This window comes from Musca autumnalis, unplaced genomic scaffold (assembly GCF_047663935.1).
Source record: "Musca autumnalis isolate F117 unplaced genomic scaffold, ASM4766393v1 scaffold_3, whole genome shotgun sequence".
NCBI classification, from domain to species: Eukaryota; Metazoa; Arthropoda; class Insecta; order Diptera; family Muscidae; genus Musca; species Musca autumnalis.
In genome coordinates, this window is record NW_027411866.1 from 41,772,680 (window position 1) to 41,785,789 (window position 13,110).

The window sequence follows — 13,110 nt, forward strand, 5'->3', positions numbered from 1 at the left end:
ATTCAGCCAGGCTGAATTGAGGTTTTCCTATAGAAAACTCGATTCAGCCAGGCTGAATTGAGGTTTTCCTATAGAAAACTCGATTCAGCCAGGCTGAATTGAGGTTTTCCTATAGAAAACTCGATTCAGCCAGGCTGAATTGAGGTTTTCCTATAGAAAACTCGATTCAGCCAGGCTGAATTGAGGTTTTCCTATAGAAAACTCGATTCAGCCAGGCTGAATTGAGGTTTTCCTATAGAAAACTCGATTCAGCCAGGCTGAATTGAGGTTTTCCTATAGAAAACTCGATTCAGCCAGGCTGAATTGAGGTTTTCCCATAGAAAACTCAGGCCGAATTGAGGTTTTCCTATAGAAAACTCGATTCAGCCAGGCTGAATTGAGGTTTTGCTATAGAAAACTCGATTCAGCCAGGCTGAATTGAGGTTTTCCTATAGAAAACTCGATTCAGCCAGGCTGAATTGTGGTTTTCACATAGAAAACTCCATTCAGATGGGCTGAATTGAGGTTTTCCCATAGAAAACTCCATTCAGCCAGGTTGAATCCAGGTTTTCCCATAGAAAACTCAGGCCGAATTCAGGTTTTCCCATAGAAAACTTCATTCTGCCAGGCTGAATTGAGGTTTTCCTATAGAAAACTTCATTCTGCCAGGCTGAATTGAGGTTTTCCTATAGAAAAATTCATTCAGCCAGGCTGAATTGAGGTTTTCCTATAGAAAAATTCATTCAGCCAGGCTGAATTGAGGTTTTCCTATAGAAAAACTTCATCCAGCCAGGCTGAATTGAGGTTTTCCTATAGAAAACTCGATTCAGTCAAGCTGAATTGAGGTTTTTCTATAGAAAACTTCATTCAGCCTGGCTGAATTGAGGTTTTCCTATAGAAAACTTCATTCAGCCAGGGTGAATTGAGGTTTTCCTATAGAAAACTTCATTCAGCCAGGCTGAATTGAGGTTTTCCTATACAAAACTTCATTCAGCCAGGCTGAATTGAGGTTTTCCTATAGAAAACTCGATTCAGCCAGGCTGAATTGAGGTTTTCGTATAGATTCTCTTAATTATGCCGTACTTTAGTCGAAATTTTGGAAAAGGAAATTTTTATTCATGATTGCCCCCTGATGATACTTCTCAAGATATGGATCCTGATATTTTAAAAAATAAAACCTACAGCCACCAACTGCCCATATGACAATTGGCTGAAAGTTTAATAGAAGTTAATGACATTTTCAGCAAATGCGGGTACAAATTTCTTTGCCACACCAATTTTGAGGTTATTTATGACTCGTTCCTTAAATTGTTTTTTTTTTCTAATTTCTAAAACCAAGCTGTTTAATTGTAACTAAAAAGGTTGTTATGGCGATAACAAGGCGGCCCTACCACATGCCATTGTATTGTAAAAAAGGATCCTCTAAATGTCTTTTAAATGGATGAATTGAAAAAAAAGTGGAGGGTGTACAAATAAGACTCTTTACGAACATGAGGGCAGTGCTGCTCAGAGCAGTTAATGTGCACATTGTTATTGATCAGTAGTGTATTAGTCATGGTTAATTTTAATAACTTTTTGACAGTTGAAATTTATTTGTTAATAAGGAGCAGCAGTCGAATGCCTTATTTGTTTTCCTTCTTCTTATTTTTCTAGTGCGTTTGAGTAATGCATTTTATATAGGCTTGGCACGGCTGGCGTAATGGCTTTGATAATGTGGTGAAAATTCTTTTTTTGTTTTTATGATTATTAGTTGTTTTTGTGTTATGTTCCCATTTACCACTCCCTTATGTTCTTGACAAATCAAACATATTAACAGCCAAGTTTTTCAAATTGAAATCCTATTTACTTTTTGATTTGTTTGACCGCTGTCGTTCGTCTCCATATGACCAACCTAATTTTTTCACACACAACAATACCTCAACTGATTATTACTCATTTGCTGGCTGGCGGCTATCTCAAGGGGTTTCAACATAATTTGTTATTCGTTTATGTGTCACCACCACTACCGCCACCATTACGGATGGAACGAGAGAGAACCCCCATTTAGTTACCTCCATATAATCAAAATTTACACTCTACCCCACCATAATGAGCCCCTAGAATCGTGCATTAATCGTTTACTTGCTCAAAAAACCACAACAAAAAGCATTTTTTATGTGAAAATTTGTCAATTTAGAGGAGGGAGGACGGGCGGGGTGGAGTAGGTTGTATCACAAAAGCGAAAGACGACCATCATATGCTCTCTTATCACAAAAACAACAAACGTCAACATAAACAAATATTTGTAAAGATAATGGGCAATGCACTGGGCCAACAACTACCAGGGAATTCTCTGCCACTTAGCTTATCATTGTCCCTCCCTCATTATGGTTTGATTTGCGTTGAGTAGCTTTGCTAATCAGGTTGTTTTAGAATTATTTTTCTTTTTTTTTTGCTGCCTAACATGTGACGAACTGGGGGAATGAGAAGTATGGTATAAAAAGTGGGAGGGTAGGTGGGAATATTTACATAATTTAGTTACCTTATCAATTTTCCCAGAGAAATCATATTTAGAATTTGTAATTCATGGGAATTTAAGTTATCGATATCGTATCGATTACAACCAATTTTGTCAAATTGCCCAGCTAACCATAAACGAGTCTCTTTAGGGAACAAGTAGGACGACCTCAAGAGATTTCTTACGAACGACCAGAAGGGCGTCTTTATAGACGACCAGAAGGGCGGCTTTTTAGACGACAAGGAAAAAGTCTTTATAGACGACCTGAAGGGCGTCTTTATTGGCGACCAGAAGGGGGCTTTATAGAGGACCAGAAAAACGTCTATATAGACGAAAAGAAGAAAATTCAATTCAGCCTGGCTGAATGGAGTTTTCTATGGGAAAATATCTGGCTGAATGAAGTTTTCTATAGGAAAATCTCAATTCAGCCTGGCTGAATGGAGTTTTCTATAGGAAAATCTCAATTCAGCCTGGCTGAATGGAGTTTTCTATAGGAAAATCTCAATTTAGCCCGGCTGAATGGTGTTTTCTATAAGAAAACCTCAATTCAGCCTGGCTGAATGAAGTTTTCTATAAGAAAACCTCAATTTAGCCTGGCTGAATGGAGTTTTCTATAGGAAAACCTCAATTCAGCCTGGCTGAATGGAGTTTTCTATAGGAAAACCTCAATTCAGCCTGGCTGAATGGAGTTTTCTATAGGAAAACCTCAATTCAGCCTGGCTGAATGGAGTTTTATATAGGAAAACCTCAATTCATCCTGGCTGAATGGAGTTTTCTATAGGAAAAACTCAATTCAGCCTGACTGAATGGAGTTTTCTATAGGAAAACCTCAATTCAGCCTGGCTGAGTGGAGTTTTCTATAGGAAAATCTCAATTCAGCCTGAAAAATCTATTTAGCCTGTCTGAATAGAGTTTCCTAAAAAAAGAAATTACAGAAAATTCTGGGTGGAGCACACAAACTTCACCTATTCCTAAGCAACTCAATATGGCTAAATTTTGCTATAATTTTTATATATAAGAATACCAGAAAATGATTCACTAATATTTCCGATTAGCACTTAATTTGTTATTGCCCCTCAATTAGGCCGCTTATCTATGTGCCCAAAATGGCAAAGCAACTACTGTTTTGTGTCTTCTTCCACAACAACCATTATTTCTAAATTACCTAACCTCACTTGAGGTCTAATTGGGATTTTATGATCAGAGCCACCTATTCATTGCTTATTATGTTTTGGTTATTTTTCGGTAATGTTTTTGGCGATTATGTAAAACAAAAACAAATAGTCATGACTTTTATCCTTTCTGTAGTGGCATGCATGCCTACCTCAGCAGGATTAGCAAATATACCTGACTTGTTGTTGTTTGTTCAGTTGTCAATTGGTGTTTTTATTTCAAAAACAAGTGACAAATATTCATCATCAAGACGACGACTCATCCCACGGCCATGCTTAACTTTTGCCTAATTTGTTATTGTTTTGTTTTTGTCACCATTAACACCCTGATGTCGGTCGGCTGTCTGTTGAAGTTTCATTCATTTAGGCAAAGGAATGAGGAAAGAAGTTTTTGTTTTATAAAAGACAACTGAAGTTGGTGAATTGACAACAGTTTACGTGCAGTACTCCATCGATCAACAACTTTAAGAAGAGAGAGAGTGTTTGTGTTACAAATTAAATTTTTAAAAACAATTGTTTTAAACAATTGAAAACTATTTGGTAAATATTATTTTTTATTAATTGTAACAACGTGAGTTATAACAAAATGAAATTTCGGAAACTATTTCAATGGGTTGCTATAGGATATTTTCTCAGAAAATCTCAATTCAGCCTGGCTGAATGGAGTTTTCTATAGGAAAATCTTAATTCAGCCTGGCTGAATGTAGTTTTCTGTAGGAAAATCTCAATTCAGCCTGGCTGAATGGAGTTTTCTGTAGGAAAATCTCAATTCAGCCTGGCTGAATGGAGTTTTCTATAGGAAAATCTCAATTCAGCCTGGCTGAATGGAGTTTTCTATAGGAAAATCTCAATTCAGCCTGGCTGAATGGAGTTTTCTATAGGAAAATCTCAATTCAGCCTGGCTGAATGGAGTTTTCTATAGGAAAATCTCAATTCAGCCTGGCTGAATGGAGTTTTCTATAGGAAAATCTCAATTCAGCCTGGCTGAATGGAGTTTTCTATAGGAAAATCTCAATTCAGCCTGGCTGAATGGAGTTTTCTATAGGAAAATCTCAATTCAGCCTGGCTGAATGGAGTTTTCTATAGGAAAATCTCAATTCAGCCTGGCTGAATGGAGTTTTCTATAGGAAAATCTCAATTCAGCCTGGCTGAATGGAGTTTTCTATAGGAAAATCTCAATTCAGCCTGGCTGAATGGAGTTTTCTATAGGAAAATCTCAATTCAGCCTGGCTGAATGGAGTTTTCTATAGGAAAATCTCAATTCAGCCTGGCTGAATGGAGTTTTCTATAGGAAAATCTCAATTCAGCCTGGCTGAATGGAGTTTTCTATAGGAAAATCTCAATTCAGCCTGGCTGAATGGAGTTTTCTATAGGAAAATCTCAATTCAGCCTGGCTGAATGGAGTTTTCTATAGGAAAATCTCAATTTAGCCTGGCTGAATGGAGTTTTCTATAGGAAAATCTCAATTCAGCCTGGCTGAATGGAGTTTTCTATAGGAAAATCTCAATTCAGCCTGGCTGAATGGAGTTTTCTATAGGAAAATCTCAATTCAGCCTGGCTGAATGGAGTTTTCTATAGGAAAATCTCAATTCAGCCTGGCTGAATGGAGTTTTCTATAGGAAAATCTCAATTCAGCCTGGCTGAATGGAGTTTTCTATAGGAAAATCTCAATTCAGCCTGGCTGAATGGAGTTTTCTATAGGAAAATCTCAATTCAGCCTGGCTGAATGGAGTTTTCTGTAGGAAAATCTCAATTCAGCATTGCTGAATGGAGTCTTCTATAGGAAAATCTCAATTTAGCCTGGCTGAATGGAGTTTTCTATAGGAAAATCTCAATTCAGCCTGGCTGAATGGAGTTTTCTATTGGAAAATCTCAATTCAGCCCGGCTGAATGGAGTTTTCTATAGGAAAATCTCAATTCAGCCTGGCTGAATGGAGTTTTCTATAGGAAAATCTCAATTCGGCCTGGCTGAATGAAGTTTTCTATAGGAAAATCTCAATTCAGCCTGGCTGAATGGAGTTTTCTGTAGGAAAATCTCAATTCAGCCTGGCTGAATGGAGTTTTCTATAGGAAAATCTCAATTCAGCCTGGCTGAATGGAGTTTTCTATAGGAAAATCTCAATTCAGCCTGGCTGAATGGAGTTTTCTATAGGAAAATCTCAATTCAGCCTGGCTGAATGGAGTTTTCTATAGGAAAATCTCAATTCAGCCTGGCTGAATGGAGTTTTCTATAGGAAAATCTCAATTCAGCCTGGCTGAATGGAGTTTTCTATAGGAAAATCTCAATTCAGCCTGGCTGAATGGAGTTTTCTATAGGAAAATCTCAATTCAGCCTGGCTGAATGGAGTTTTCTATAGGAAAATCTCAATTCAGCCTGGCTGAATGGAGTTTTCTATAGGAAAATCTCAATTCAGCCTGGCTGAATGGAGTTTTCTATAGGAAAATCTCAATTCAGCCTGGCTGAATGGTGTTTTCTGTAGGAAAATCTCAATTCAGCCTGGCTGAATGGTGTTTTCTGTAGGAAAATCTCAATTCAGCCTGGCTGAATGGTGTTTTCTGTAGGAAAATCTCAATTCAGCCTGGCTGAATGGTGTTTTCTGTAGGAAAATCTCAATTCAGCCTGGCTGAATGGTGTTTTCTATAGGAAAAACTCAATTAAGCCTGGCTGAATAGAGTATGCTATAGGAAAAACTCAATTCAGCCTGGCTGAATGGAGTATGCTATAGGAAAATCTTTAACTGAGTTTAGAGTTTTATAGATAATCTTCAAATTCCGAATGTAATTTGATTTCATTCCCTTACTTCGCCACCTTAATTTTGGTGTCAAATAAATCTCTAAAAAGTGTCTTAAAGACAACTATAATAAATTTTCGAAAAATTTCTCTAACAAAATAAATTGAATATTCTCAGCACGATAGAAAACAAACCAGAAGAATTCGTTCACCTATCTTTCTCTGATAGGTGCTCGTCGTGCTCTTGTTCGAGTGATTTTCGAGGGCATTTTTCTGTCTATTTTGTGGGATTTTCGATTAACGAAAATCAGCTTTAAACACGTTTACGGTGTTAAGGCGTCATCAGCTTAAAATGATGGCGTATTCACAACACGACGCACCTATGATTCAAATTGTTTGCCCAGACATTTAATCTGTGTCCCACCCCCTACACAAAGACATGAGTGGATTATAATAAGAGACACGTTTTTGTTTCAAACTTCTTTGCTACTTGAGGTTCTTTCTTCATTCGAAATATTTGTTGTTTTTGTTGGATATTGAAGCAATTATTTGTAGCTTGTTACAATGTCTTTTATTGACATTGATTAATTAATTGCTGTTTTGAAAACTGATGGGGTTAGACTGAGAGAAAGAAGGTGGTTGAACATAGAATTCGTGGTTTTTGGCGGGAATTTGAACAATTGGGAATTAAAATTTTTGAATAATTTATGAGTTTTGTTTTTTAATTTTATGAGAATATTTTATTAAATAACAATATTTCTTATTTTTTTGTCTTTTACAGAGAAAATATTTCTTCCTACCAAAATAACCATCACATAACGTGTGTTCCTTAAATTGTATATATTTTTTACGAGGATTTATTAAAAAAACAAATACAAAACACCCTCAACATGTTTAGTCCAGATTATGAAAAACGTATTCTAAAACACTGCAGTCCCGTGGCTAGAAATCTTTTCAATTCATTTGAAGCTGCCTCTACAACATCATCGCTGGATCGATTTATACCTTGCAGGTAAGTTGTTTTTTTTCTTTCATTTCAACTCTCTTTCATCACCACATGCCAAAGATCATTACCCTTTGCCTGACTCACTGGTCGTTTCTATCTTGACTTTTATTTCAAAGAGCAACAACATCAACAAATCATTTCATATGGCCTTCTTTTGTAAGTTGGTTTCTTTTTTATTTTTATCGTTTAATGCTTCGTTGGCATTGTTTTCCATTAGACTTTTCTTTGGAGTCACACAATAATAACAACAACATCGACCCAACAACCAAAAAGAGAAATGAAGAAACTCATCATCATAACCTAGCATTTAATTATAACTTGTATTGTTAGGTGGAATAGCCATTATCTATGACTTTTTTACGTAGGCATGACACAACAAACAACTCTAATACAAGGTTTACCATAGAGAAAACTTTTTTCCTTCCGAAAAGTCTACAGCTGTTTCCTTATGGAACACTTTACACAGCCGGCCGGGCTAAATAGCAATTTTCCTATGGAAAACTCTATTGGACAATGTAATAATGTTCACATTTGTTTGGTTTTTTTCTTCTAATCAAATCGGCCTCACTGTTAAGAACAGAGAGAACAAGTGAATAACAGTGTTAATAACATGGTCGTTTATATGGGGTATGTTCAGTGATCATATGCATTATGTTTACACTAATTTCCTTGTCTACCGCAAATGTTGTATTTTCATTAATGATTCTACTTAATTATACAACAAATCATAATAGTTAGATTAAGCCGGGCTAAATAGCAGTTTTCCAAGGAAACATTTTTTCGGCATCTATGAACGTTTTCAGACGATAAGGTTTGACTGCTCAAAAACGTGGTTTCCGTTTTGACTCTCATTCGTAATTTTCACATCTAGTGTTGCGTTTTTGAAGTCATTTTATACAAGCGTACTTTTTGAACAAAAAGAAGTACGGTTTTACATAAATGTACCAAAAAGGTTCATGTGTGTATTGCCACTTCTTACAGCATTTAACACAAAAATGAGTATTTGTTTACATTTTTTTTCTTACACATTTCGCACACACACATTCATTCTTAATTTTATAAAAATATGTGAGGAAAGAGTTATTACTTATACCATGATCAGATTTACATTAGGCAATTTTTCTTGATGGATTTTTTCGTCCCCTTTTATACAAACAATTCTGTTCGAACATTTTTCTTTCAAAACATTTAAAATAATCTCAATTACGAAAACTATAAAAGAAATTAATTAAAAAATCATAACATGTTCTTGAAGTAATGTTTGTATAATACAAATTAAATAAAAAAATATTTCTTGAACGAATTTATCAAAAAAGTACTTTATGTACGTTTTCGTTCACTTACTTCCACATTTTGTTTCAACACTGACACAATTTACGAATGAGAACCAAAACGGACAACGCATTTTTGAGCAGGCAAACCTTATCGTGTGAAAACGTTCTATGTCATAATAGTTGTGTCTTTTTACTTTTTCAGTAATAATTATTCAGTAACTTCTTTTCAGAGAGCAAGAGAGATTTTACTCTTTAATACGAAAATAGAGAAAAAAGTAAAAAGACAGCATTTAGTAAACTTTAGGTAGATAACAGTTGATAACCAAAACAAAAACATTGGCGCCAATGCATGAACGAAAAACTAACACCAAAGTAATGAAAAAGTTCTTCAATTTTAAGCAAAATAAATAAAAAGTAATTAATATATTAATAAAACAATCAATAAATATAGCTGAATCGTAATATTTATAGAATAAATAAGATAAACATTGAGCAGCTGACCAGTAGCAGATGATTAAAAAACAGCTGATCGAAATTGCTAAATGTTGCTGGGAAAAATTCTTTCAGCTACTTTTAGCAATTTCTCAGCAAGCAACTGTCAAAATCGTTCTCTCACTTCGATCTCTTTTACTGAGCTTTTGTGTAAAAAGACAACATTTAGTAATAATTATTACAAATTATCACGTAAAAAGACACCCCTAATGTTCACGTTTTTTTTTTTCTAATCTAAATCGCATTTTACACTTGCACTTAAAACAGGTGTTTTGGGAGTTTACGTCATTCATTTGACAGATATTGTATGGAATTGACAACTTAAGCGGGGTAAACACGATCAGTTTTGACTGTCGATTTTTCGGAAATATCGATAAATGGCATACTGGCCAACAACCACAAAATATTTTGTGGTTGCCTGATGACTGACAAAAATGAACGACCACACTGGCAAGCAACCGATTATTTGAGTAAAACTGACAGTCAAAAATGATCGTGTGTACCCCGCTTTAAGTGATGGATGGATGGATGGATGATGGAGCAGCTGACTATTAGCAGATGATTAAAAAACAGCTGATCGAACTTGCTAAATGTTGCTGGGAAAAATTCTTTTAGCAATTTCTCAGCAAACAACTGTCAAAATTGTTCTCTCACTTCACTCTCTTTTACTGAACTTTTGTGTAAAAAGGCAGCATGTAGTAACATTTCGTAATAATTATTACAAATTATCACGTAAAAAGACACACCTAGTGTTAACTCTGCCTTTTCTGCAGAGTATGTTCAGTGATCACTTGCATTATGCTTACTTTGCATTCTTTGCCTGTGGGTAAATGACGTATTTTGATTAATGATTATTCGATTCAATTGCACAACAAATGTGAATAATTAGAATAAATTATATGCTATTCTATATAAGAATTTACATTTTATATCATTTATTTAGTAAATCGGCCAAAAAATTCTTTGAGGTATGTTCAGACTATCCCACAACACACTAAACATGAATAATTACTCCTCTTCGTACTTCGTTAAGGGGTATTCAAAGGAAATCAATTAAAATTATAACAACTGGAGCAATTGTTAAACGATTTGCACCTTAAATCACAATTAAAGTGATTAATTTCATATTACTTTATGTGATTAATTATCATATAACCCCTTTATTAACAAAATGAAGATTATAATTTACGATTTGTATTTGATGGACAGACAAACTCATTGTATACCCAAAGAATATGGGGCGGAATAATTATATACCTATTATACTAAACTCCTTTAATTTGTATTTTTCATTAATTGTTTTCAGGGGAATTAATGTTTGTAGAAGAAAAATTGTAACAGAGTAAATATCTCTCTTTCCCACATAATTTTCAAATTGTGTACGTGATTATGTGGGTCTTCATGGCAAACGAAAAAAACCTTGTCATATTTTATTAGCATTGCATTAAAACAGTTTCTGAATAAATTCTAATCAAGCATAATAAATATATTATTTTGTTAGTAAAATATAAAAGTCATTGCATTAGAGACACATAAAAACCTTGTCAAAGTTCAGCAAATCATGCATTCATAATTCATGGGATAATTGCATAGATACGACAAGTAATAAATTGTTTCTACTTTGTCAGATTTATATTCTTTATTAATATTTATTGTGTGCGTTCTGCAACCATGCAGAATTTTAGCCTCCCGTCTTCGATCGATATCTACCTGTCCTGCCTGCATGTACCAAGGTAATCTAATACTACCTCCCCAATTGAATATGACACACAATATACCCACTTGCCGTCGCTAACATACACTTATTGTCATGTTTTTTCTGTTTTTATTTCTTGTTAAATAAAAATATGAATACGTGCAGTTTTTTTGGCAACAATTTTAAATAAATTTATTGCAAATTCCCAAAAACCTCTAATGCTGAATTTGCAATTATTATGCAAATAATGCCAAACTGAGACACACACACAAAAACAAAACGACTCACAAGAGAAAGACCTTCAAAAAGCACTGTGTGTATGACACCCTTGATAACATTGTACTGTGAGAAGAAATTTGTGAGATACTAGTTCATGAATTACCCTGGATTGTAGTTTTATTTTTACAGGTGACAAGAGTGCCTTTTTGCAGTCTATAAAGGCAAGTTTCTGGTCGTCTATAAAGACTAGCTTCTTGTGGTCGTTTATAAAACCTCCCTCCTGGTCATTTATAGACTTTTTTCTGGTCAGCTATAAATACATCCTACAGGTCGTCCATAAAGACTTCCTTCTGGAAGTTGATAGACTTTCTGTTGGTCTTCTTTAAAGACTCCTCTTTGGTATATAAATACATCCTTCCGGTCATTCATATAGACTTCCTTCTGGTCGTTTATAGACTTTCTTTTGGTCTTCCGGAAAGATTCCCTTCTGGTCATTTTGTAAAGACTGGCTTCTGGTCGTTTATAAAGATTTCCTTCTGGTCCTTTATAAAGACTCGTTTCTAGTTGTCTAAAAAACTCCCTTTTGTTCGTCCATCTGGACTCTCTGCTGGTCTTTTATAAAGAATTCCTTTCTGTCGTCTATAGATAACCCTTCTGCTCGTCTATAGAGACCCCCTTCTGGTCGTCTATAAAGATTTACTTTTGGTCGTTTCTAGACTTTCGTTTGACTCGCTTCTGTTCGTCTACAAAGTCTCCCTTGTATTCGTATGAAGACTTTCATTGTGACTTCTATAAAGACATCCTTGTCCTCGTTTATAGACTTTCTTTTGGTTTTCTATAAAGACTCCTTTATGGTCGTCTATAAAGACTCGCTTTTGATCGTCTGTAAAGTCACCCTTGTGGTCGTCTGTAAAGTTACCCTTGTAGTCGTCTGTAAAGTCACCCTTGTTGTCATCTGTAAAGTCACCCTTGTGGTCTTTTGTAGACTTTCATTTGGTCTTCTAAAAGACTCCCTTCTGGTCTATAACGACTCTCTTCTGATCGTCAATAAAGACTCGCTTCTGGTTCTATAAAGTCTCCTTTGTGGTCGTTTGTAGACATTCATTTGGTCTTCTATAAAGATTGGCTTCTGTTCTATAAAGTCTCCCTTCTGGTCGGTTTTTAGACTTTCATTTATTTGATCGTCTAAAAAAACTCGTTTCTGGTCGTGTATAAAAACTCCCTACTGGCCGTCTACTAGTAACTCCCTTTTGTTCCTCCATATGGACCTCTTGCTGGTCGTTTATAAAGAATTCCTTTTGGTCGTTTATAGACTTTTATTTGGTCTTCTATAAAGACTCCCTTTTGGTCGTCTATAAAGACTTCCATTTTGTCGTTTATAGGCTTTCTTTTGGTCTTCTATAAAGACTCCTTTCTGGTCGTCTATAAAAACTCGCTTCTGGTCTTCTATAAAGTCTGACTTGTGGTCGTTCGTGGACTCTTATTTGGTCTTCTATAAATACTCCCTTCAAGTCCTCTATACAGACTCGCTTCAGGTCGTCAATACAGTCTAGAAACTGACTCCCGTCTGCTTGTCTATAAGGACTCGCTTCTGGTCGCCTATAAAGGTTTCCTTTTGTTTCGTCTAGAAAGTATCGACTCTGTTCGCCTACAAAGACTTCTATCTGGTCGTACTTGCTTTTGCTAGTCTATGAAGACTCTCTTCCGGTTGCTCTATATAAACTCTCATTTATTCGTCTATAAATATTGCGCGGTTGCTCGCTCACTGGCCACTGTTGTTCGCTTTTAAAGATTCCCGCTCGTATATTAATATATTTTTGTTGTTGTTTTTGTCCATAAAAACATTGTACGCATGTTGTAGACACTTTACACCACGAAGCCGAATAGTAAACACTCCCCTCTTCTGCCACCTACCCCCCGTATAAATTATAATAATAACGGAAATTTAATATTTTTGTTTTGCTGTTGTTCAAGAGACAAGCCCTTTCCTGTACCTACAAAAAATAAAACAACAAAAACATGCTTCTGCTGACAAGAGGTACAA

General features: G+C 35.5%; 1 protein-coding gene across 2 annotated transcripts in view; it reads left to right on the forward strand.

Annotated features, from left to right (window-relative positions):
* fzr (fizzy and cell division cycle 20 related) overlaps positions 1 to 13,110 on the forward strand; it is a 62,278-nt gene that overhangs the window by 12,846 nt on the left and 36,322 nt on the right. For both annotated transcript variants that reach the window (XM_073972752.1, XM_073972753.1), the window contains exon 3: positions 7,161 to 7,391. In XM_073972752.1, the coding sequence (XP_073828853.1) occupies positions 7,270 to 7,391 (122 nt within the window). In that variant the 5' untranslated portion in view covers positions 7,161 to 7,269. The remainder of the gene's footprint in view (positions 1 to 7,160; positions 7,392 to 13,110) is intronic.